The sequence below is a fragment of the Pecten maximus genome, chromosome 5, assembly GCF_902652985.1.
Source record: "Pecten maximus chromosome 5, xPecMax1.1, whole genome shotgun sequence".
Lineage (NCBI taxonomy): Eukaryota > Metazoa > Mollusca > Bivalvia > Pectinida > Pectinidae > Pecten > Pecten maximus.
The window spans coordinates 26183909-26211655 of NC_047019.1; the positions used below are offsets into that span (position 1 = coordinate 26183909).

General features: G+C 33.3%; 1 protein-coding gene across 13 annotated transcripts in view; it reads right to left on the reverse strand.

The window, feature by feature from the left end:
- The window catches only part of LOC117327678 (anoctamin-4-like), an 85286-nt gene that overhangs the window by 15583 nt on the left and 41956 nt on the right, over positions 1-27747 (reverse strand). For 9 of the 13 annotated variants that reach the window (XM_033884774.1, XM_033884767.1, XM_033884771.1 and 6 more), the window contains 20 exons: positions 27073-27249; positions 26572-26583; positions 20697-20795; positions 20170-20312; positions 18740-18790; positions 12244-12365; positions 11917-11972; positions 10785-10841; positions 10383-10447; positions 9126-9260; positions 8409-8575; positions 7882-7964; positions 7357-7419; positions 6879-6953; positions 3751-3915; positions 3396-3432; positions 2783-2894; positions 1947-2004; positions 614-711; positions 271-407 (listed from right to left, as the gene is read on the reverse strand). In XM_033884774.1, the coding sequence (XP_033740665.1) occupies positions 271-407; positions 614-711; positions 1947-2004; positions 2783-2894; positions 3396-3432; positions 3751-3915; positions 6879-6953; positions 7357-7419; positions 7882-7964; positions 8409-8575; positions 9126-9260; positions 10383-10447; positions 10785-10841; positions 11917-11972; positions 12244-12365; positions 18740-18790; positions 20170-20312; positions 20697-20795; positions 26572-26583; positions 27073-27249 (1912 nt within the window). Of the gene's footprint in view, positions 1-270; positions 408-613; positions 712-1946; positions 2005-2782; positions 2895-3395; positions 3433-3750; positions 3916-6878; positions 6954-7356; positions 7420-7881; positions 7965-8408; positions 8576-9125; positions 9261-10382; positions 10448-10784; positions 10842-11916; positions 11973-12243; positions 12366-16931; positions 16938-18739; positions 18791-20169; positions 20313-20696; positions 20796-26571; positions 26584-27072; positions 27250-27747 lie in introns of all 13 variants that reach the window. The other 4 variants (XM_033884768.1, XM_033884766.1, XM_033884769.1 and 1 more) reach the window with 4 other exon arrangements.

The window sequence follows — 27747 nt, forward strand, 5'->3', positions numbered from 1 at the left end:
CCTCTGGGTTGCGAGTTCTAAACCTATGTGGGGCAGTTGCCAGATACTGACTGTAGGCAGGTGGTTTTTCTCCAGGTACTCCGGCTTTCCTCCACCTCCAAAACCTGGCACGTCCTTAAATGACCCTGGCTGTTAATAGGACGTTAAACAATCCAAACCAAACTAAATGGTTGGCTAATGCTAGCACAGTGATGTTATATATTGTATCTATAAATGGACGGAATAACACTGTTTAATCCCAATTTAAACAACACATTAAACTGATTTTACCCATTTCCAGGTATTCATCGAACAGTCCAAGGTTTGGCATGTCGGCCAGATTAAAGTCCTGCTCCCACCTAGAGTACACTTTCTCCTCATTGGGGTCTTTCTTCACTGACCGAGACTTAAACCACACCATCATTTTCCTGTGACAGATCAAAACCTTTGTAAACAATAAGGGATTGAAAGTTGTCTTTAATAATAATCAACTAATTATTTTATTTTACTGGTTCTGTTCTAATTGAACATTCTATATTCCTTTTCACAACTCAAATTTATTTCATAGATAAGGTAAAAGATAGCGTAAATGATAGAAAATAATTTTACAATAATTTCTATATTGTTGACTTACGGTAGGATAATCTCTTTGAAGTTGTTAAAGGCCTGTTTGCCTATCATAACTACTGCCAGCTGAATACACAGTTCTATCAGGCAACCAGACGGGTCGCACTGAAAATAGACATCACATTTACTATAAAGAATCAAAATGAGAACAGAAAATATCACACTAGTTAGTGTTTTACTTTTACATGTCAGTGTGACATTAAAGCCGCCCACCATAGATAGACAAGACGTTTTTGGTGCGTGTGTATAATTCTGTCTACTTCTATACTGGAAGCTGAATCCCTCTCTTGAAAGTGTTTTTCAAATCATCACATCGGTTAAGAAGTAAAAGAAAAACATAGAAAGAAAATGCTAGAGCAGAAAATTGAAAGTGATGACTTTTTCTAGTTCTTATTCATTGTTCATTATTCATTCAATACACAAGAAGCGACACTTTGTAATTACGAAATGCTTGCAAAACATATACAAAATGTCAGATCGTCTCAGATTTATGTCATCGCAGCTATATACAAATGTTTGTTGACATAAGTACATCATAGAAATTCCATAACTATTTGAAGCATTGAGATCATAGAAACACTTAAAAAATTGTAATGTTTTGTTTAAAGAAATATTGTCTTTTTTTATCAAAGAACCGGTATTACCTACTACAGATCATCTGACATGACATTGTGGGCCTACTACAGATCATCTGACATGACATTGTGGACCTACTACAGGTCATCTGACATGGCATTGTGGACCTACTACAGATCATGACATGACATTTTGGACCTACTACAGATCATCTGACATGACATTGTGGACCTACTACAGGTCATCCGACACGACATTGTGGACCTACTACAGATCATCTGACACGACATTGTGGACCTACTACAGGTCATCCGACACGACATTGTGGATGTACTACAGATCAACTGACATGACATTGTGGACCTACAGATCATCTGACACGACATTGTGGACCTACTACAGATCATCTGTCTTGACATTGTGCTATAAATTTAATTAATCTGAATCTCGAAAATACTTAAACCTTTACTTGTTAGTGCATGCAAATCAAACATTACAATGACGTAAATCACATTTGCCAAAACCTGTGGTGGTCAAAGTGACAAGTGATCCACTCCTCGGACAGAAGCAGTTTGTGTTTGGTTTTCATGCTGACTTAAACCATCACAGCTGCAAAATACACCGGAGACAAACAACTCCACAAGTATGCTTTGAGAAAAAATGACAAAATATCAAGCAACTATCAAGTTGGTAAAATTCCCCTAACTGTCCACTGTGAACAGTTTATTATGTTACTATGACAACCAAACCAATCCTTGTCTCACCTCCTCTTGTCTCCTATCCAGTAGGCTGTAGTTATAGTCACCTGGGCGACCAACAAACCTGAAACACAAGAGAAACAGTTATTGTGAACAGATTTTTGTCACAGCTATCCGATTATAAATACCCGCAACATACTAGGTAACTTGATGTATTTGTCGCAATGAAAAATTAAGGAGGTATATACACCCTGGCAAATATATCTCTGCTGATCATGAGCGTGGGCTAACAGAGGAGAGGTAAGAAAATCAACATTTATTACTATGTCTCACTGATGACAGCACTGCATTATTTCCTTGTAATAATCAACCATAAGCATGATACCATCTCATTTGGACAGCTTCTTGTGCAATTCATTCATTATATGTAAACCATTCATATCACTGATATCCTATCAGTGACCTATCAATACAGGGGTTGTGACCTTTGTACCAAGGCTGTGACCTCTGTACAGGGGTTGTGACATTTGTACCAAGGCTGTGACCTCTGTACAGGGGTTGTGACCTTTGTACCAAGGCTGTGACCTCTGTACAGGTGTTGTGACATTTGTACCAAGGCTGTGACCTCTGTACAGGAGTTATGACCTTTGTATTAATGCTGTGACCTCTATACAGGGGTTGTGACCTTGATATCAAGCTGTGACCTATGTACAGGGGTTGTGACCTTGTATTAATATTTTGTCATCTGTACAGTGGTTGTGACCTTTTTTTCTAAGGTTATCAGTAGGTTGTCAATTCCTTACCAAGACTGTCACTAAGACCTGTAATTAGTATGTGACCTTTTCCCATGAGAACTTTGTAAATGTGATGTGACTGACACCTCAGATGAACCAAATACTTACTTGCCCTTGAAGAAAGCAATGTAGAAGATTGAGGAATAGTAGTTAACAAACTGGAACAAGAACATCTTAAAAGTGAAGCCGTCTTCCCATTCTGTCTGGGTACGATGTTGTTCTGGAAATGTAGAATGTTTTAACTCCAGACTGATGCTATCAATTATCCAAACACAAAATGTAATTCAAGCAGATATTTATTTTAATATGCATTTCAAACATTAGAGTGATGCTGTGAAATCAGATTGTTGCAAAATTTGTCTTCTAATAATTCACCCTGATAATATCTTAATACAGATGTATGAAAATAAACTTCTCAAGAGTCTATCTTTCAGCTGAATTCAAACAAGGACCTAATTTTGTTAAACTAACTAGATTTGTCCCAAGCTACAGTACTTGGATTGCAAGGTGAATATTTTGAAAAGTATTTTGAAAAGAATTTAGAACCATTTCTCCCCAAAACCCACTGGTTAGAGAGGAATGAAATAATTTATTTAGCGGTTGCTAAAGAGATGAGGCCGAGAAATGTTTTATAGTGGAAGTATCCTGCTGCAGAATCAGCCATCAATTGCGGAATTTGCATCTCTACAAAATATTGTTGATTTTATTACAATGTACTTACCAAGGTTTGTCAAGAACAGAGCAATTCTTTGGTAGATCTACAAACAAATATATATTCAGGTTTTAAAGTGTTGAAATCTTTTATAAAGATTTTTAGTCATGATTAAATAGATCTACACCCTTTGTTCAAATTTGAAAATAATCATGATTCATTTTCTGTGATGGTAATGTAACACAATACTTGTATTATGCAATGGACCAATTTTGTTTATAGCAAACAAGGACTAATTTCACTAAGACAAAAAAACATGGTCACATGCAAGAATAATATGCTAATAATTATTTCATATTGTCATGGTTACTTACAAAACTGAGGATGAGAATGATGACAGTGTAGTATTGCCATGGTTACTTACAAAACTGAGGATGAGAATGATGACCAAGTTGATACAGGCTGCTGTTGTGGTCGCAATGAAGCTGGCTCTGGACTTGATGATTCCCTCCTGGTTGGCGTACAGGATTGAGACAATGACAATTCGGTATAAGATGACGCCAAACACTGCTCCTAATACGATGCACAGCTACAACAAAAACCATGTACTTTGATAAGATTTGTTTACAATTCCCAAACTTATTGCTTCCATGATGTGTTATCTGCTTTAACCGAATTTGACATCTCAGCATATTAATCATAGACTAGAAAACCTTAATGTAATCCATCTTTTATAAACACAATAAATTAAATCATTTCTTCTTCCTAAAACTTGTGCACTGACAACTGTTGTCACATCATAAGGTATATATGACATCACGATTGACTAGCAGCATTTCTCCTTTGGTTCTTAAATAAATATTTAAACAATATGTATTAAATTTATTATATATCATTATCATAATCTATAAATATTTATGATATTAATTTAAACTATTTCATAAGCTGTGTTAAAAGGAAAATTGTTTTCATCTCATTTTATTTGTTATGAATACTGAAACATGTTTCATAAATTTATTTGTGATAGTTAGGATTTAGCTCAGCTTCAGATTTCCTATGTACTGTAAGTAAGGCCTGATCCCCATAACACTGTCAATATATATTCCTGTCTGTTAAATATTCAGGGGTTGTATATAAACAGTCTCTTAATACAGGTTCAACTAGAACACTGACACGTCAGAAAGGGCCCCGCTATGTGTCTGACCCTTCAGGGTAAATGTAATAATTATTGTCAGTGTTTTTCCTGCCTATATAACTGGGTGCGCCAAACGACCCCATTCTCAATGCGTTTTAGCCTGATTTTTTCCCAAAATCAACTCGAAAATTCCAAATAACATTTGTATGACGACTTTTCACTATCAATGAAAAAATTCCCAGTTTTGTTTTTAGGAATACACTGTGCACTGTAAAATTGGTTAGCATAGAAAATTCAATGTGTGTGTTTGGGTGTAATTTACAGTTTGCGCTCAAATTTTCCCAATTTGGCATATTGAAGTTTTCCCAAAATACCCAGGAAAAACACTGATTGTAATATATTGACATGAAACTATTAGATATATGTTTTTGATTAACCTTTGCTATTGTTTCATTAATGTTAGCATTAATAGGGCCACTGACAATACTGCTTATTATTATTGTATGGAAAAGCTAGCTAAAAGAAATCTACAAGCATTACACTTTTCAAATTTGTTTCAAATCTAATATCAAGGAGCACACAAACTGATATAAACTCAATGCAGTTATTCTAATAAGGTAAACTTGAGAGGGTTTTCTGACAAACAAAACATACCAAATGTGAAGAAAAGGGGAGAAAAAAAGGATTTTTTTAAATATTTTAATCATGTCCTTTTTTTGTCATTTGAGGTATAAGAAATTCAAACCAGTACTTTTTTCACCTTTTTTTGTTTTAAAACTTTTTATATTTAGACCCAATCAACTTCAAAATTTGGTTGCTTGACACCAACTTACCTTCATAATGTCATAACAAAATCTTTAATACCATTTAAAAAATGTCAATCCGACCTTAACATATGACCCATTGACTTTGAACTTTGGTCAGTTGATACCTTGTTTGATTGTGACCAACTTAAGATTTACCATTTAAAAAATGTCAATCCGACCTTAACATATGACCCATTGACTTTGAACTTTGGTCAGTTGATATCTTGTTTGATTGTGACCAACTTTGCATAAGTCATAAATTATGCTAATGGAAGACTGTAATAGTATTGTATATGTATGTGTGTATTGAAAATCGGCTTCCCTCAATACCTGTATGTACCAATTTTTGCCGCAATCAAATAATATCAAAATTTCTACCAATCAGAAGCCTCTGTTTCATTCCCATGACAACACAGGTTTTGGAAAGGTGAACCATTGTTCCCTCAAAACCCCTATATACCAATTCTCTCACCAAAATCGAACAATAACTAAATTTTGACCAATCAGAAACCTCCATTTGTTACCATGGCAACAGACGGTTTCGTAAGTGGTACCATTGTGTTTGGCTTCCCTAAATACCACTATGTACCAATTTTCACCGAAATCGAACAATATCGAAATTTCAACCAATCAGAAACCTCCATTTGTTACCATGGTAACAGACGGTTTCATAAGTGGTACCATTGTGTTTGGCTTCCCTAAATACCACTATGTACCAATTTTCACCGAAATGGAACAATATCGAAATTTCAACCAATCAGAAACCTCTATTTGTTACCATGGCAACAGACGATTTTGTAAGTGGTACCATTGTGTTTGGCTTCCCTAAATACCACTATGTACCAATTTTCACCGAAATCCTCCAACTCTTGTCAATAATTTGGCGCAAAAGAAAAAAACGGACAGACGGACAGACAGACGGACTGAGACGGACAACCTGCTATAACTAATGTTTCAAATTTATATAAAAGCATATCAAAAACAAGATCATTCATTGATAAGAAAATGTCAAAATTGTTTTGACTGCTAAAATCCAAAAGGGTCGATTACTGGCATTTTGAAGCCGACCCAGGATGACCTTGACCGTTGACCTTTGAACTTGTGACCTTGAACTATGAGTTTGATCATTCTGTCAGTTAACTCTTGGTTTATTTCTTGACAACTTTGCATAATCGAATAGTGAACAGTTAAAAACAACAAAGATCCAGTATTTTCATGTTAATGTTAAAATCCAATATGGCCGCCTAACAGCCATTTTGAATCCGATTTGCATGAAATACTACACATCTGATCTAGGATGCATGAGGAATCATCAGTTCCAATTTGATACAAATCCTTCATCTCTTTCAATCATTTTTGTGCAGAAGAAAAAAAACGGACAGACGGACGGCCGGCCGGACGGACGGACAGACAGACGGACAACCTGATTACTATAGGGCACCCGCATCTCTCGATGCGGGGCCCTAATAAACATGAAATTAACGGAGAGTTTTCAAAGTGGTCTCTTAACACAGGTAGTGTCTGAATGGAGATGGTGTCTTCATGGAAGTGGGCTCCTGATGGAGGTGGTCTTCAAAGGAGAATTGTCTGTAAAATGTTGTATTTACTCACGAAAAACAGTAAAATCGTAAAAGTGGTACTGTAGCGACAGCATTTGCTCCAGGCCGGTAGGAATGGTTCATCTTTCTGAACAAAAAAAAAAGAACAAAAAACGGCGTGAAGAGTTTGACAACAGGATAAAAATGATGGCGAAGTATGGAGCTTTCAAAGCATAAAACAGCTTTTACGATTGCTTTCCATATGATTTGATACTAATAGCACACTTGTAGCCTTTTTTTCTGGTGGTGTATTAATGAAAGAATAAAGAGGACAACAATTCTTGTCACAGCCATCAGTGAGTATTTATTGGAAAATAATATACATCTTTTAACAAGTAAGTATACTCCAATGCACTTGTCAGAGGAAAAGGGCATTTCAAGTGAAATGTTACATTAACCATAGTGATATTAAGGAAATTTTACATTATTAAAAGTGATATAAAGTGAAGTGTTACATTAACCAGTGCTGTAAGTGGAACCTATTTTGTTACCTTAGTGACAGGATTAGTTTTTCTGTGTTGAACTCCAGCTTCAAATTCTGGTCTGACCGTTTCCTTAAAAAGATCATCAAAGTTCCATATAAATATTTAATTAAACTTATCATTAGTCAATGAATGTGATTTTATAAAAATAAAATAATAACTAAGTAAAAATGTAACCTTAGGAAACAGTGAAACTTTGATTTACTGCTGTGATTTCTCCGGCTATACTAAAGGTTATAAAATATGGATCTTGAAATATCGAGTGGTAAGATAAGTGACAAGAGAAATGTTCCATCAAGGTTTTACAATGAATTGAGAGAAATGCAGTCAATTTCATCTTTAATCAAATCTTTAATCAATATGTTTTCTAGAATTTGTTTTCTAGAAAAAATCTAAAACACTAGTCTGTAAAGTTTCAGAATCATCAGTACCCACAGCAACATGAACGCCTCTGTGATATGTTCACTATTTTACACCAAACCTATTATAAATCATAATTAAAAACCTGTTCTGTATCACATGATCATTACAAACCTCTTCAAGCTCAAAGTCTGCCACATCCCATTCATATTCCAGTTCTGCGGCCTTCCTCTTCCAGAACTCTTGGAAAAATGAGGCTACAAACAAGACACATGTTCTTATATACATTTTTAAAGGTGGAATGTCACAGCTTTCAATGTTTGATATCTGATGGAGAAGAGTTCAAATTTGTCACATTATTTTCTAAATTGGAGCTATCTATACTGCAAAGTGTAAAACAGAATATGAATGTAAATTCACTACAAGTTTACAAAGATTTACAAATTATACAGGGTCCTGTTTATTCAGGTTAACAGATGATACAAGGTCTGTTTTATACATGTAACTAATTATACAGTATCTTGTTTATATAGGTTTACAGATTATACAGAGTCTGGTTTATACAGGTTTACAGATTATACAGTGTCTGGTTTATAAAAGTTTACATATTATACAGGGTCTGGTTTATACAGGTTTACATATTATACAGGGTCTGGTTTATACAGGTTTTAATTTTAAAATGTTAAGGACAAATTACACACCCCATAATGCCATGACAAGAGCAAAGGCAACAGTAGCATAGTTGTCAAACAGGTAGGTTGCTCGCGAGTAATTACAACTGTCATAGAGTTTCCAGTAGGAACATCGCTTGTCACACAGTGGACACATGGTCAGGTTTCCAAACCCAGACTTGTCACAAATCTGGGAACTGAAATATGCAAAGAATGATCGTATAAGTAAGGCTGATCTCTTAGGGTAAAACTAAAGCTGTGGAGACTGGGTTAAAGAGGTTTGGTCATATATTACACTGGTCGAGACCTAATAACAATTAAGGAATAAATCTCTAAAAAATATATAATAAACTATACCATCTTTTACAAAACTCTTGTCAATCACAGCTGAATAGAAAACAACCCATAAACTATACCATCTTTTACAAAACTCTTGTGAATCACAGCTGAATTGAAAACAACCCATAAAAGATCTTAATAACAATTGAAAAGAAATTTAATTTTAACTACAACTTTCATACTATGTACAGATTTTACCTGACATATACAAACATTTCCCCATTCATCTCTCTGTTATATCCGAGTACATATGTACAGAGACGATCAATGTTAAGATTCATTCTGTCATGATATTATGGAGTATAGTTTTCCAGTGCTGCCACTCATTACACAATGTTGTAAGTGATTCCACTGAACAATTTGTACAATATAATGAAATTTTACTGTTTATAAAATGAATAAACGTACCTGTATTCATCATTGAAGAATGTAGCGAGGCCGTAGATGAAGGCGACCACACCTAAGATGGCTACAGGGATCAGGACTGAGGTATAGTAACCCAACCAGGCAAAGTAGATACCAACCTTCTCACCAAAGTAAGATCTGAAATATCATATTTAACAATTCATACAGGTGTCTTATAAATTATTTCTTCATTTAATATTTATCCAGCAATATACAAGCCAATGGGGTAAAAACAAAAAATTATACTTAAGTAAGGGGGTAGCCTTCTTGCAGGACAGTGAAATAGAATTGTTTTGCCTATACCACATGGGTAGACCGATAATCAAGCCTATACCACATGGGTAGACCGATAACCAAGTCTATACCACATGGTTAGACCGATAACCAAGCCTATACCACATGGGTAGACCGATAACCAAGCCTATACCACATGGGTAGACCGATAACCAAGTCTATACCACATGGGTAGATCGATAACCAAACCTATACCACATGGGTAGACCGATAACCAAGCCTATACCACATGGGTAGACCGATAACCAAGTCTATACCACATGGGTAGACCGATAACCAAGTCTATACCACATGGGTAGATCGATAACCAAACCTATACCACATGGGTAGACCCATAGCCAATCCTATACCACATGGGTAGACCCATAACCAAGTCTATACCACATGGGTAGACCGATAACCAAACCTATACCACATGGGTAGATCGATAACCAAACCTATACCACATGGGTAGACCCATAGCCAATCCTATACCACATGGGTAGACCCATAGCCAATCCTATACCACATGGGTAGACCCATAACCAAGTCTATACCACATGGGTAGACCCATAGCCAATCCTATACCACATGGGTAGACCCATAACCAAGTCTAGACCACATGGGTAGACCCATAACCAAGTCTATACCACATGGGTAGACCCATAACCAAGCCTATACCACATGGGTAGACCCATAACACAACCTATACCACATGGGTAGACCCATAACCAAGTCTATACCACATGGGTAGACCAATGACCAAGTCTATACCACATGGGTAGACCCATAACCAAGCCTATACCACATGGGTAGACCGATAACCAAGTTGACGCATCTATACCACATGGGTAGACCCATAACCAAGTTGACGCATCTATACCACATGGGTAGACCCATAACCAAGCCTATACCACATGGGTAGACCGATAACCAAGTCTATACCACATGGGTAGACCAATGACCAAATCTAAATGTATTGTTTACCTTATTTCGTCTAAAGGCTGGTATTTGTACCATGCTCCTGGTCTTGCCCAGACCTCGTACAGCAGCTGCAACAACATATTAAAAAGTATTGAAACAATGAGATTGGAAATGGTCAAACCCATACTAATATATATAGTCTACAGTCAATCCTGTCTATAAAGGACATCTTCTACAGTCAAACCTATCTAAAGAGACAGTTAACAGGATAACAAGTCTTACACAAGTTCCAAAATTCTAAAAACAGCTGTGATAATTTGCATCAATGTGATGCTCTTATACTATTGAAAGGTTCCTTACATTGTGTGTCTTAATATGTATAAAACTGAAGTAATTTCCATAAAACCTTATCAAGATAAATATCCTTGTTATGGAGATCAATCCATACTAATTAAGCATATTTACGTGTCGGTCATTTGCTTTGCCTCTGGTCAGCAAGGAATGTTCACTTGAGTATCGACCCTGTAACAAAGATAACGATAATTAACAAAATCCATCTCTTAGTGTTTTAGAGAAACATAAATATTGGCAATGTTTAAACAAAGAACATGTAAGTATCCAGGTAACAGCTTCAATTACTGTGAATGTGCCTCTTTACTCGTAAGCTCATTTTGGTAGTTCTTGCACTAAATTCAAAACTCTGAGTTAAACTATGATAACACTTATTGCAATTTCTGGATGTTTGGTTGTACAGCAAGTATCTGGTACTCCAATACTTCATTGAGAAAATTTATGACAATATGTGATAAAGCACTGCAATTGGAGTGCACAAAAAATATACATTTGTATAACAACTCAAATATGTGTAAGTGAAATGGGTGATGAATGGGTAAACCAGAAAGATTACTCATGCAAGTATCTAGTAATTAAGAGTCTAGTTTTCAACCCTTTTTCACAGAGAATACTTTCCCAAAGAAGATACTAAGGTTTCAGCCTTTTTACAGGGAGTATTTTCCCAATAATGAGTCTAGATTTCAGCTATTTTCACAGAGAACACTTTCCCGATGAAGAGTCTAGTTTTCAGCTATTTTCACAGAGAATATTTTCCCAAAGATGAGTCTAGATTTCAGCTATTTTCACAAAGAATACTTTCCCAATAATGAGTCTAGGTTTCAGCTATTTTCAGAGAATCAGGTCTATTTCAACCCTTTTCACAGAGAAACAGGTCTGTTTTAGCCCTTTTCGCAGAGAAACAGGTCTGTTTCAGCCCTTTTCACAGAGAATAAGGTCATGTTCAGCCCTTTTCATAGAGAAACAGGTCTGTTTCAGCCTTTTTCACAGAGAATCAGGTCTGTTTCAGCCTTTTTCACAGAGAATACTTTCCCAATAAAGAGTTTCAGCCTTTTTTATGTGTTAGGAATTGGATACCTACACAACATTCTATGGCCATATCAATGTAGGTTAATTGTCTGTATAATAAAATCTTCAGAGAAATAGTACCACAATCACATTTTTTAATCAAGAACAACCTGAATGAGGAGGATTGATAACAATAACCCAACACTAACTTAAAGTAATTTTTTTATCAACCACTTACATCATGCAGAGGGAATGCAGCTGAGTAGATCCCGCCATTAATCATCTTTGTTACACCTGGACAGGTAAAAACAGAAATTTTCAACATAACAAACAAATGTACACATTCTAATATCAGGGACTGGTGTATAACTCGTCTCATTTAACTTTAAAAAAAAAAAATCACAAAAACCATTTTCAAATAAACTGTGAAAATTGTTTTATGCCAAAAGATAACCCACTATTCACAAAGACAATTACTTTAAAATGTACAGATGTAAAAATTAATTTAGGATTCTTTTCATTGTACAGACAATATTTTTAAAAGAAAACATTTGTAACAACTTACCAAATCTGTGTTTTGCCTTATCACTCTCTTCTCTGTCAAACACTGTACGAACCAGAATTTCATGTACCATCCGACTCCTCTGAGCGTTTGTAAAGAATGTATTCTTATCTGTGATGACAAATCTGTGTGAGACAAACAGAAAAAGATGAATTTCATGTCAATTATTACATACTTATAATACTATAATAACTTTCGAGAGCATGCATATTTAAAGATTATTGAATGATATTTCCAAGCTTACCTACAATTAAGTTTTACATTTAATGCCACAAATTTTTGGCAATATTTCACAATTAAACACACTTATTGTATGAATCTAATAATTTATATAATTATCTACATAGAATAAGGCAGGGTAGAAACCCTAGTATTTGATGGAGGGCTTGACTGATACAACACATAACAATCTGTAGGCTATAAATCTATCCTTAATGCTTTAAGAACTTTCAGTCAATACTGAACAATACCCTTAAAATTAATGGAAACCTTATATCTTTGAATTATCAAAGTTTGTAAATCTATAGGTTATCAATTAATTGAACTTTCAGCTTTACCAATTTAAATTACGCACTTGCCAATCTACTTTCATGTTAAAGACTAGCCTTTTAAAAATCATGAATAAATGAATTCAAGCATCATTCATTTTTCTTTTCCATTTTTTTCATTCAATACATATTTTATCATATTCTAGCTCCACAGACTATGATGAAGATCCTTGGTCTCTAGCAAGTTTAAAAAGATGTCTGGCTTAACTTTTTTGTGCTGTGAAATGACTTTATATATGGTGGCCTATTTTGTCGGAATATGACATAATGATATTTACACAACAATGAGCTAATTATGGTCCTCTACAGAAATGGTCCATATTTATCCCTTAGCTACTATAAGGTATTTCAAACTCTCAGCATTTTATATTATTCAACAATGAAGGACATGGATTCTCAAATTTTTGTACAGAACATTTCTAAAATCTACAAATTTATATACTGAAAAATCAACAACTGAAATATGTTTGAAATAATCTTCTGATAAGATTTGAAAACCAAAAGTCTTTCATTTTTTTTTTAAATATTATTATTTTTTCTTTTCTACTTAACGGTATCATATTGGCTGCATATGAAATATTTCTACCCATTAATTCTAAAACTATTCAATTTAATGATATTTGATCAAATTAATTCTCACATAGTCTCTTTGTATTAATACTGGAGAATCAAATATGCTTTAGATCCTCCCCCTTCAATTACTTTAACACAAAAACTGTCTCTAATATGATTTATAACAAATAGAATAAATTACAAGACAATGTTTCTCTGCTTGTACATTCCACCAACAAATCAGATATATAAACTTAAAATTCAATATTTCCAAATAATTTTTGTTGTTCTGAGATAGATATGAAAGCAGATTCGAGAAATTAAGCAGAAAATAGAAAATCTCCCAAGAAGACAACAAATAAGGTATCAATGTGAAGGAATAGTAACCTTAAATTGCCATGGAAACAAAATCACAAAACATAATTAGATGCATACCATGTAACTGATATCACTAACAGAACAATGCATATCATACCAGCCACTTGTATAAGTTGTACAAAACCCTAATATAGGTATCATAATATAAAAGTGTATATCTTCAAAGATTATCCAGTGAAATCCCAATTATGTACCGGTATTGAAAATGTAAATGATATTAGATTTGTAACATTAATATCATACAGGCTTTCCATCTGTTAAGTCATTCAGTGATTCTAAAGAAATATTGAATTGTTATGCTTCTTCATTTGTAGTGTATGATCATATTTTTCTGCATTTTGTTGCCAAATAAAGCCTTCTCTTTTAGTAAAATCTGATAAAACAGCAAATGAAACAGAAAATTGGAATAGCTCTGTCATTGACAACATTGTAATCGTAAAAGTGCAACAGCAAGATAATTTATGACAATTTTGGACAATTTAATTGTTTCCAAAAATACATTTAAACCAATATTTTCATAAATTCTAAGCCATTATCACTGACACTTTAATTTGAGCAGTTTTAATTGCGTTGATCAATTTCAGCTCACAAGACCACATGAGGAAAGCCTGCTTATCACTGGTAATACATTAAAACTTACAGATCCATCATTCTGTATCCAACAAAACAAGATACAGTATCATTAGTTCTCAGGGATTTGGGAGGGAGTTAAAGGTAACAGGGACGAGGATATTGTATAGTTTATAACAATATCAACCATATTCTTCTCATGCAAGATGCTTCAGATGCAAATTTAGAAAAAAAAAAAAAAAAACCCAAAAGGGGTCAGAATCTATTTCAAATCTTTAAATGTTGATTTCCCCAAAAGCAACTGTTTTAAATTCTGGAAATAGTGTTTAATTTTATCCAGAATAAATCAAAGTTCAGTAACAAACCCACTATTTATTTCATTACGTCCCATTCTTAATAAACCATGTGATGAAACTGTCATATTGTCATCCCCAGCCACATTATATAGCCCATGTCCTGTGATAAACTCAGCCGCCTTTATTGACAGCTATATCACATGCAGGAAAGATTTTTATATGAATCATTCCAATATAACTTAAAACTCGTTATCTCCCTTTCCTGAAAACCAGTCAGCCCTTCACATTAGGGGCCTGTTCGTTTATGTGGACAAACCGGTTCGTCAGTTTTTAAATATAATATTTCAAACATATATATCTTGACAGACCTTCTAATGTTAATACAGGCCTTGGAAGTCTTTGTCAAGGCTTGTCTGAAAACAGTATAAAATCACCAGGTCCGTCTTTATTTCATAAATGAACAACACCGGTCCAAGGCCAAGTAGTCTAACCGTTTGGACAGCAAAAAAGAAAATGGCCCTTGTAAGCGATATTCATTAATCAGACCATCCTTTCTTGAACACCGCTATCAGACAAAGTCCCTTTTGGAATATGATCTTTTGGGTGCCTCTTTAGCTGTGATGCCTTAACAGTTTACTATCATGACAGGGGATAATGTTTGATGCATTGGTTGTTTTCACTAATGAAGGCACGTTGGTTTCCTCGGGACTTTTCCTCCAACATTCAAAATGGCATTTGTTTCCTTTGTGGCATCACAGTAAAACGATATAGAGCTCTATGCTGATTGTTGACATAGCAAATGACATCAAAAAAGGTTATTTTCATAAATCAAGCTTAAATCCCTTATTACCTCCCCTTTTTAAAACTATTAATTCCCCTCCCTAGCTCAGCATAGTTAAAACCAAATAATGCTGGTATAATACATATATATATATAGACTACAATATTTTGCATGATTCCTTAATAAGGATTTTAAAATAGCATTCATCATGCATGACCTACTTTGCAGACAGCATGACCTACTTTTCAGGCAGCATGACCTACTTTTCAGGCAGCATCACCAACATTTCTTGGTAAACGTTGACCTACTATACAACCCTCTACTGCATACTTTATGCAATGAATGATACAACATATGCAAACTAATTCTGGAAAATAGTATTATCATTTTATTGAAATAAAATAAATTAACTCAATTAATGGATTGTTTAAAAACTATATGATACCAATGTCTAATTTCTTCAATATTCCTTAAGATAGTTAAACTCACACATGTTTAAAGATTTCTGCGTAACTTTGAGAACCTTATAGACAGATTAAAAGTAAGAGTTTTCCTTTGGTTCTGTTTATTCTAAACTATCATCTAATGGGGGAAAAAGATCCAATGAAAATAGCATAAAAAGAAATGATTGCCTATAAAAGGGGTTCTAGTTTAGGTACAGAATTGCAGAAATATCTTTATTCCTTGACTAAAGCAGAGTAAAGCTGGTTCATTATCGCCAGTCTAAAGTAAGGAGAAAAGTTTTAGTTTCCTTTTACAAACTGAAATGTGCTTTACAGAAGAATGACTATGCTGCCACAGTTTGATGACTAAAATAAAAGAAATATTAATTAAAAGTGTTCACACTTGAAGCAAACAGGACACTAACCAGCTGGAGGCCATTATAGTTCTTACAAATACAAATCTTAATCTAAGAATGGCATTTTCCATTTTTCAAAAAGCAAGTAACTTGACACTTCTGCGTTATGTAAATCATACATGTCAAGGAGCAAGCATTGTCAATTGCTCAATGTCATTCTCAATATAACATCAATGTATATCTGACAATATGCTTTTAAACAAGTCATTCTAAGTCATTCTGTATGCTGGTTGATACAATCTGTACTATATAAATATATCATTCTGTGTCTAAATGTATCTTTATCTGATTGTTTTAGTCTAGTTCTTGTAAATTACACATTGTATCTAAAGTGTATCTAAATATGTTTAAAATACTTTAAACTCATTTCTTCATTGTAATGATAATGACTTTTGCAATTTACGTACAATAAAGTAAAAAAAAAAAAAAAAAACTGAAGAAAACATAAATGATACAAATTTTGAATGGATTAAATATGGACATTTTTCCCACTTCATAGGAATATCCAATTGAATTGCCACCAACAGGAAAGTGTGTGACACAAGTTTCTGAAATATCAGCCAGGTCGATATTCTTTTATGATACTAGATTGTGCTCGGGTTAGTAATAACTTGCCACCAACACCTCATATGCAGGCAGAGCTATGCATATATAATATACTGTGGAATTTTCTCGTCCAATATGCAAAAAAAAGCAAAGCTTCTTACAGGCCTCTGTAGTATTGATTGTGAGTTGATGAAATTCGTGGGGAAAAAAGAAATTGAAAATATATTAGAATTTTATTTATATACATATACAATGTATATATTTTAAAAATAAGATCACATAAAATGAAATGAAATTTAAAATTATCATTAATCAAGCCATCACACCTGAAAATTTTTGTTTGGTATGGTTTAATTTACCTTTTCTCTTATATTCAAATCAAGAAGTTTAATTAATCTTCAAAATTGAAATATTGTTATATCAATTTGTTTCTGATATACATACTTTATGTACAAGTGTACCAATATTTCACCAACTGCTGTATAACATGTAAAGGATTTTTTACACTGTGATGATCTGTTTAATAACAATCTTTTTGTTCTCAGAGTAACTATTGATGAACCTGAAAATGAATTTAACAAATAAACCGATAGACAAGGTAAGGTAAATTCTAATAAATAAACCAATAGTTCTTCCTGGTCCTAAGTTGTGCTCACTTAATTTCGAGACCGATCAGGAAAACAAAATGGCTGACAAATTTTTGAGAAATATCTGGATGAAGGGCAATTTGAAAAGCTCGCCATCTGATGATGGTAGGCATAAAAAGGATTCATTTTTTTCCAAATATTTGAAATTGCAAAATTAAATTTGCTTATAGGTGACTGTGCAAATCCATATTGTGTAAAAATATTTCTAAAACAAATGTTAAGTGACATAAGATTCCAGGATAATGAAAATCTTGTCATTTTTATACAAGTTTAAAGTATTGCTGAAAATCATTTGAAGTTTTTTTTAGAAATAGTCAAATCATGATGTTATATATCATACAGATCCAATCAAATTCTGATACATCAAAATTTGTAAACATTTAGATTTGAATTGAGATCTGTCTTACATTCCTTGAACCTTTTATTCACACTTAAAATAATAACACAACATGGATCTGCTCACATTTTCATGAAATATGTCGTTCATTTATGTTAATTTTTGTCTTTCCATTCTGTACATTACCATACCTTGTTATATAACAAAATAAAAATTATAAAAAATTTAAGGAAATAATTTTTTTATGAGGTACTAATGTTTGGTTAAAATCACAAGTTCTTGTTGACCTTCCTGGCAGAATTACCAAACAATGGAGATGAGCCTTTATTTCTGGTCTAATATTTTAATGAAAATATAATCCCTGCAATTGAAATTTGAAAATTCCTTGCACATGCATTAAATATTTTCTATCTTCAGCTTGTCTTAAGGGGTTCAGAACTGAACAACTTCTCCAGAACAATGGCATGTTGATAGCATGATACTGACCACTGAAAGCCATGCAAATGCCAATTTTTATGTCGTGCAGACAGCCAGCAGTACTGCAAGTGCATGTAATAAAGCATCATATTATCTTTTCTCAATGTGCACCATCATGCAATATATTCTCTCATTTTATAAAATAAAAACTGGAAATTTGAAAAGTCTGCACACTTTACGAGATATCACTTAAAAATTCTGATTCTGGCTTTAAAATAAATGTATTACATAATATATTTCTAGGGGGAAATGCTACATTCTGTTCTTATTTGAAAGTGATTTTTTTTATAATCTTAGGTACAAATATTCAACATGCACAGATTTAAACAAAGTCTGTTTAAATACTATGAACACTTCTAAGATTAAAATGAGGAGCAAGATCTATGGCAGCCAATTTGTAAAACATCATTCGTTAAGGAGGAACATGTGACAACAAAACAGAACACAGGATCAAAGCTTTAAAACAATTTCTGAAACATAAACTTATCATGCAAACAAAAATACCAACGCTGGGTCATCGTGATCGACAGCTTCAATCTTCTTAAAGGTCTTAAGAAATCTGATAGTTAAAGAAATCATTTAAAAAAACTGAATGAAAAAGTTGGGGAAATCAAGATTGACTCCCTTGTTTGTTTTTTAAATTCTAAACAACATAAGCTGGACTGAAGAAGGACAGGAGCCCTAAAATCCACAATTCTAAAATGTTTTTTCTGAGCCCCACAATTTAGAAAATGTTTTTCTGTTCTAAAGTATGATCTCTCTGGAGACTACTGAAGTCATAGTCTTATAGGTGGACTTAAAAAGGGGAAAAATAATAAAATTCATTGAGTTTACAAACTACAGAAAAAGTCTATGAACTATATAACAAAATCAATCAGGGGAAATTTGGAAGGTGATGTACATCTTAATATTAAAGGGCAATTTAAAGCAGTTCTATCATCAACATTTTTACAAACAGGATAAAGACGAATAAGCATTATACATTTTCTGCGGTGAAGAAAAAATTGGAATATCTCCAAACTGAAATTGTGTTAACCAACAATAAAATCTCTGAAGTAGGTGATGATAGTGCAAGTTATTAGACAGTTCAACAAAATAAACAAATATTAAAAGTTACAAACCACCAAGTGCACAACACCTTACATATGTAATAGTACTAGACTATGAGTGAAAATGAAAATATCACTGTAGTTTCAGGAATATCGTTATCAATAATCTATATAGTTAGTCTATATGTTTATTCCAAATGTTACACAGTATATGTAAGATTTATTTGGGGAAAAAAGTCTTCGAAATTACTACTGGCATCAACTGTTGTTAAAATTGTGATATCAACCTTCCAGGACACCAGAGTTTAAAATTGTATAAAAGGAGACATCGATCAATTAATGACTACGTCGTACTGCAAAGTATTCTTATAATTGAAATGCTCATGTTCACTTTTAACGTTAATTTAATGTATTAAATAAACAATAATCTTGTTGACACAGCTAAGCAATTCAATGATCAATAGATAGAACAACTAACCTACTTTTTATGGATATAAATCTCTACTTTCAGATACAAAAATAAAATCCCAACTTCCATATAAAATGAAAACCATTATACCACACAACTTCACCAACATTAATTAACTGTAATTTAACTGGATTCAAAATCTCATGAATTTTTTTTTTTCATTTTTCCACATGAATTCCACATCTGGCAAGAATACTTTATAAGTGAACATCGTTCACTACAAAACAAAATATTTAAAATTCATTGATTACTTTTTATATACTGGACAATATGCAATAATGTTTTAATAGTTAAGATGAAAAATCCAAATTTCAGGTAATTAATCTGGTGTAGACAATTAGGTTTAAAATTTCAAAATCTGTAAAAAAAAAAATCCCCATATAGTTATTGTTGATAACTTACAGTACCCGAATTACTTACTGATCTTGTCTCTCTCTGTTAAATGGAGCTGTAAAGTAATTCGGCTCTGGTTTGACGATATCCTCATCAAGTTCAAAGACAGATGGGAACATGTTCCAGCAGTATTCCATGTAAGATTCAAGCTCCAACTCCAAGTCGTTTTCCTGTTAATAAAAACAGCCAGATGACTATACTTTAATAATATAACAGGTCCAATGGGCCTGCATTACTTCCCTGTTATTCACTTCCTTAATGATTCAAAGCCTTTCAGCCATTGAAAATGAAGATATTTAAAGGACAATAGTTGGCGAAGGACAGAAGATCAATGCAGGTGAGCTAATAAATCTGATTAGATATTTATTGAACTATTTGTATATTACTATATTCATCCTGTAATTGCCCCTGGGGGCCAACACATCAACTTTCATACAAAGTAGAGGGTATCAGCTTATTATAAGATGATAACCAAACAGAAGCTATTGAAAGCTATGCCAGTAGATATATTTTCAACACTGGTCAACATATTCTGCATGATGACCCATACTGACCGCTAAGGGCATCTTGAGGTTAGTAAGTTCAGCATATTTGGTCATGACATCCCAAGGAGCGTGGATCTTCACAAAACAGGTCTTTCCACTTCTGGATGCCTGTAAAACGAAATTGGTGGTCAATCACAAGGACTGTTTTTACAGTATACACTTAACATCATGCCCCATCTCTGGACTCTGTCCTATATATTTAACTGGTCAGTCGTAGCATCCTTTCATTGGATACAGCTTATATAATTTGCAATGTGACAATGGATAAGACAAAAACAGCACAAGTAACTTTTTGTATCATATGTTGGTTTTACTACACCTCTGGTCAATAGTTCTAGTAATTTCATGTGGTGCAGTATCTAATCGTCAATGTTTTCTGTTATAGGAGAGACAAATATTGGTATACAGTGCATTCCGCTTAATCGGGTTGCCTATTTGCGGGGACTTTTTACCCGATTAACCGACTTACCCGATAAGCCGAAATGCACGTCGCCATCTTGGATTTGGTCCGTAATGGTAGTCAGACTTGGGTCGATTTTGGATGAAAATATTTGCGTTATTATTGTTAATAAACGGTGTTTTTGTTTGTGCTTTTACTGATGTCAAATTGTCAGATTACTATTACTAATTGTATAAAAATGTGTGTATTAAAATAACAAAACCTTAATGATTTTCTTATTCGCGGCACAGTACAATCGTAGCACCTCAAATCGGGGGGTCATACATCCCTGTTTCATCCGTGTGTTCCTAATTTGACATACGATCTAAGGACTCGCCGACAATTACATCTAAAATCATTTATGTTTATCATAGAGACATTCTTATGTTCGCTTTGAAGTTTAAAATATTCCATATTATTTCCAATTACCAAAGCACAGAGATCGGAGAAACCAAGTTTATTTAGGTTGCTTCCTGTGGTATAAATTTATACGAACTTGACACTGGCAGTCACTGATAAAACAACACGAAATCCAATGTAATGTTTTTTATTAACCAGTTCTAATCCTAACCTGAATAGGAATTATGAGCTAACGTCGGGCGTCTGTCCTTTTACTGCTCGCTACTGATTTTTAACTCACCTGTGTATCGGTGTCGTCACATTTCCCCGTGGCGAACCCCTCACTTTGGATTCGCCACATACAGTAAGCGGTGATATCAATCGATCTGTAGCAATATCAGACCCAGGTAAAAACCTATTGTTTTGGTTTTTGCTTCGAAGATTTTACATCCCAGACGTAAAAGTTTAATTGTCTAGTCGCTTAATTATGCTTTTAAAACCCCATTACGTTTTGCCTGCTGCTGACTCTAAAAATAACATTTAATTTTACCCACAATTCTTAGTCGACTTCCTGTTGGGGAAAAACCACACGAGGCAGAATCAACAACAACAGTTCTGAACATGACAAAACTCCGACATAACATTACCGTTTAAGGTAATATTTAACTGTTTTTTGACATTTGAACCATCAAAATTAAACTATTTGTTGATAAATGTCTAAAACTTAAAGAAATACGCGATGACTTTCGTGAAAATCGGAGCATTTCTATTTTTTGTCCCGATTGTTCTATTCGAATAACCGAAAAATACGACTTTTCCAACCCAATTAAACGAATTTTTTTAACATGATTTAAGAGAAAATGGTTTTGGTTTTTGAAATTTTACCCAATTAAACGAAATACCCGATTAAGCGTTACCCGATTAAGTGGAATGCACTGTACTTCATACTTCCAGTTCCTAGTCTTTCTGTTACAGCAAAGACATCAAAATGATATTTGAAGTAATAGTGACTTCATGGATATGAGGGTATTGTACAGCCTCTTGCCATAATTACTCAATTTCTTTCATCTTTACAAGAAATATTCTAAAATGAAAATGTACTTGATTTTCACCTCTCAATAACCTATACATATATTTGTAGAAGAGATAGAAGGTTTGTAAATGCCTACTTAGTTCAGTTTCTTTAGTGAACTAACAAATCTTGCACAAAGTAGGTTTTGAATATTAATTTTCATGATAATTGGATAAGAAATGTATACAAAATAATTACAGTTAAATCTGATTATGAGGACCTTAACTGAAGAGGACTTCATTTTTACCGGAGAGGTTTCAAACAATTACAATAATATTTGGCTTATGATGATTTGCAAAAATGAATTACAGCCCATGTAGTCTCTAGAACCAGGAAATAACTATGGTTTTGGCTTATTCATTCATGTAACTTCACTTTTCATACTGTTATTTTCCTGTGATTGGCTGAGACAAAACTTAAAGGGACATCACGGTAAAAACGTTGTAATTTTCAATGAATGTACGTGTTTTGTTCCTTTCCAGTTATGTTTCTGTGCTGTCCCAATGTTCACAGTCGATCCTCATGTCCAGCTTGACCACTTGATTTAGTTGGGAATCCCCCTCTAAATTTAGCGCGGAAATTATTTTTAAATCATCACGTAACTGTTTTGAAATCGAGGCAACACAAACACACGATAGTTTACAAGGCGAATTGGATTAGTTGGACAACGATATTATACAGTGGTTTAAATGTTAAATAACACGTTCTGTATATATTCCGGCACATATATTTATGTGTAAATAAGTGTAAACACTGTACGTATAGTATAGTGACAGTAGCGATGTACTGGTACAGACTGTATAAATATTACCGAGTTTGTGTAAATATTACCGAGATTGACATGACCTACTATCCAGCAATCAAGCAGAATACGAGCAGCGTCCGTATTACTGCTGTTTTCATGTTTGAACTGTATTGTACTGCTTCCCCAGTTTAATTCTAGGATTGTGTTTGACCCATTTTCCAATTATTCTCTTCATTGCGGAAGCTGTTATTGTTTTCAACCGCAGTCGATTCACATTGGAAGCCATTTTTGTTTTCAGGTGTTTTAGTGTGTTGTGCGCATGCGTGTTATCGTATATGTCACAAAATTTGCATATTCAGACTATTGATCAACGAATTGTGATAACCTTTTTATAATTATTAATTGATGTTTTTTATATACATATATCATCAAATTCGAATGGTTATTGTTCATAAGGATATTTTTTTTAAAGATATACCCAATAATATGAAAAAATACAAAATAAAAATTGGTTTACCGTGATGTCCCTTTAAAACTTTCACGATCCTTGAGCCAGACTGTCATATACAACTCCTCTATAGTGGACACTGATATTATATGTTATACATCATGAGGAATGTCTTACCATTATAAATGTATCCTCAGAATTGTTTCACAATCTTGCTTTTATAAGCTGTAACTTTTTAGTTATCATAGGATAAATCCATCCATAAGTTTCTTTATACTTTACATTTAATTTTTAGGGATCAATATTGAAATCAGGGCCAGAGTAATAAAACATCAGCATATATTTTATATAATTTTTATAGTATTTTTTTTTTCAATTCATAAAATATAAACAATAGGTTGAGAGATTACTATATCTTAGTGTAAAGTTCTGCCTGTTAGCTATGTAAGTATGATATAATTGTTTTCAGATCAGAAAAAAAAAATCAATATCAAAAAAATATCACTGTTAGTTCGAGGAAATGGAAATGTTATCCGGAGTAGTTTTTTTAATTTAAAGTCAATATAAATGTTCATAGTGCATTCAAAGCAGGAGACTTTCAGATCCTGAATTGGATAAAAGTTCAATTATTTCTATTAATTCAATTTCATCATGCTGTTATTTCAAAAGTTATTGATTAGTATGAACAGAAACAAACAACAATTTCAGTCTCTTATCACCAGAAAGTCTTCCTGACATTTGGGATCAATATCAAACCAAGTAAGTAGGATAGAGAACAGGGAGAGACACATTCTACACAAAGGCCCATGTTTGGGAACTTACAATATTCTTGTTAATATTGAATATCCTGAATTTAACTGAAACTAAGGTAATATTAAAGAGGTTTTCCCTAAATTTATGTTACAAAAATTGCACTGCTAAACAGCTAGACCTAATAGCATATCAATGTACTTTATAGAATTTGCCTTTGCCCCTGTCATTCTTATTGCCTATGTATTCCAACTAAAAACAGTTATCTGGTCACAACCAAACAACACAAAGCATAACTTGACAACTATTTTCTTTTGTCACTGACAGCAAGTCATTATTTCAACCTATTCACTGCTATTACTGCCATGATCTAAATTTCTTTTCTCTTCATCCTAATTTCACATTCACTTTCAAAGACACTTGGAGCAGAATATACTTTTCAAATATACTTAACATAAACCCATGGCAGAAAATCTGACTACTCCACATTAATACTAAGTTGACTCATTAGGGTATCTGATCCGAAGGCAAATCCAAGCAACAATTCATAGAAGTAAACACAGTTTCCATGGAGTTAATCATCTATAAATAGCACATTCTGAATTCCTGCACAGTTTAACAGCTTTAACTTCTTTTTCTCATCAATGCATTGTTCCTGTGTATATACAAGTATAACCAATTCCCTAGTTCATGATTTATTTTTCTTGTAATCGTTAAAAGTAAAACCCCATTGGCATTAATTACAATAAATATGTTAACCCCATGCTGCCAGCTACCAGCCACCAGCCACATATATAATAGTCAAATAAGTAACTTGGGTCATTCTTCCCATCAACATTTTGTATGCTTGTTATTTAGACATGTGATTTTATGATTCAGGGACCTAACATGTATAAGTTAAACAAACGAAAACAAGTTTAATCTGTAAACAGTTACAATTTTGTTGATTTGTGAATTATCATTCAAGGGAGATAACTCACTGTGATAAGGGGGTTAAATCAAGGGAGATAACACACTGTGATAAGAGAGATAACTCACTGTGATAAGGGGGTTAAATCAAGGGAGATAACACACTGAAAAGGGGGATAATTCTAACAAAAGGATAAGGAACAATGGGGTTGCACATCACTAAATGGCATCACTCAGCTGAAATGTTTTATCTAAATTTGAATTGTAGCATTATCAGCTTGGCTTTTCTTTTCCTTTTTTTACAAAGTATAAGTTTTTTAATTACAGATTATATCTATAATCTACAAACAATATATATACATCTCTTTCCGAACTGAATTTTAAACATTTGTGGGATATTCTGTACATTACCATACAGTACGTTCAAATGTTCATCAGGATAACAGCATTAAAAGCCTGCTATTATAAGTTATAAAATTTGGTAAAACACATAAGAGTTTAGCCTGAAAATTTCTCAACTTATTTCTGAGTACTATTTAGTAATGTGCTCCCTACAATAAAACAAGGATTTCTGGTTGGTGAAGGGTTTGGCCTTAGTGATATTGACCATGTAGGCATGGGATGGTGTCTTCCAAAACAAAACGAATAGAAACTCCCAGCATTGCTTTTCAGTAATTGCCCAATCCACACCCATAAGCTGTATATATGTTTATTTACAAACAATGCCAAAATCCTGATGATTTTCCTAATTGTAATCTGAACTAAGAGAAAGTAAATATCCTGTTGATTTTCCTAATTGTAATCTGAACTTAGAGAAAGTAAATTCAATCAGCCTTAACTATATATGGTTTTTAAAACTCTCCATTATTTTGTTTGATTTAAACTTTTTAAAGATCATTGACTATTCCAATATACATGTATATATTACATGTATATGTATAGATATATAAAAAAAAGTTTGGTAAAACATAATGTTCTGTTATGGATATATTTTTTTTAATCTGCCTTTTTTTTACCACTTCATACTTCTTTAACTCAAAAAGTGCTGTTTATTACAAATGAGGCTATTTACACAACGAAGCCAGGTCAACAATACAAAATATATACAGCATTGTACAGTAAAAGCAAGGAGACAAAATGCCATCCATATTGGCCATAGTGATGGACATACAGACACTATACCTTGGACGACTTCTGGAATTGAATTCAAATAGCTTCATAGTTTTATATAAGGCTAAACACTTGTATCATATCTAATGCAAGAAAAGCTAATACTTTCCATTGATTTACAAAAATTTGCATGCTTACTTGAATATACCAGGTAATTTGATATTTTAAGAAAGCTGAATGTTTTAGAAAATCAAACTAAAAAACAGCAGTCATTGACATAAGTCAGATAAACTTTTCGACAATGAAAGGATCATACATTAGACATTTAATATTATTGTTTCTACTTCCTGAAAAGATGGTTCCCATTTGAATAGTTGATCAGTCACTGAAACATAACACTGCAAATTATCCTTATGTCATTGTAGTGTTATTTTGAATATCATTACAGAACACAACCTCTATGTATAATACATGAAATATGAAAGTAACAATGAACACACAAAGTGTAAGAGAAAATACACTATATATCTACAGGAACATTTTCCAATTCAGTTTTTAAAGAAATTTTGGTACCTCTTTTCCTTCATATTCCAGTTCTAGACCTTCCTTTCGCAAATTATCTTCAAAATTTTTCCTACGTTCCCTTTTCTTTTCTTCATGCTCCGAGGCTGAGCCTGGTTCATAGGCCAGTACATAATCTATCTTTCTCTTGCCATCTCGGAAAAACAGTGTGGCATCCTCATTAGCAATCTGTAAGGTGAGAAAACAAACTTTACATGATCTTGAGGAAAAACGTACATTCTTAATATTTCTGATTTTAAGCAGGTAGAGGATGCATGGGCAGTGTCTGTTAATCTGTTATAAAGAAGGGAATTAGAAGATTGTTTTTAATGAGCAGGTCAAAGCAAAACACAGAAAAATTAATCAAGTTACAAAATTTGATTTAATACCTACTAAAGCATTATTTGATTAATTTCCATATGACTAAAACAATAGAGTATTAATATTGATAAAGCCTCATTGAGGAAAAAAACCTGCTGAAAATAGAAGACACACAACCAATGTTTTTCATGCATTTCATTCCATGTATTTACACTATAAGTACAGCAAATCTGTGTTAACATTTAAATGTTGTAATTAGCATGCATATTAATTTGGGTTCTTATGTGGACACATACTGCAGAACCTTGCAAAAAAAAATATTAAAAAACTTCAGTGGCCCTAACCTTGACTTTTAAATAAAGGAAA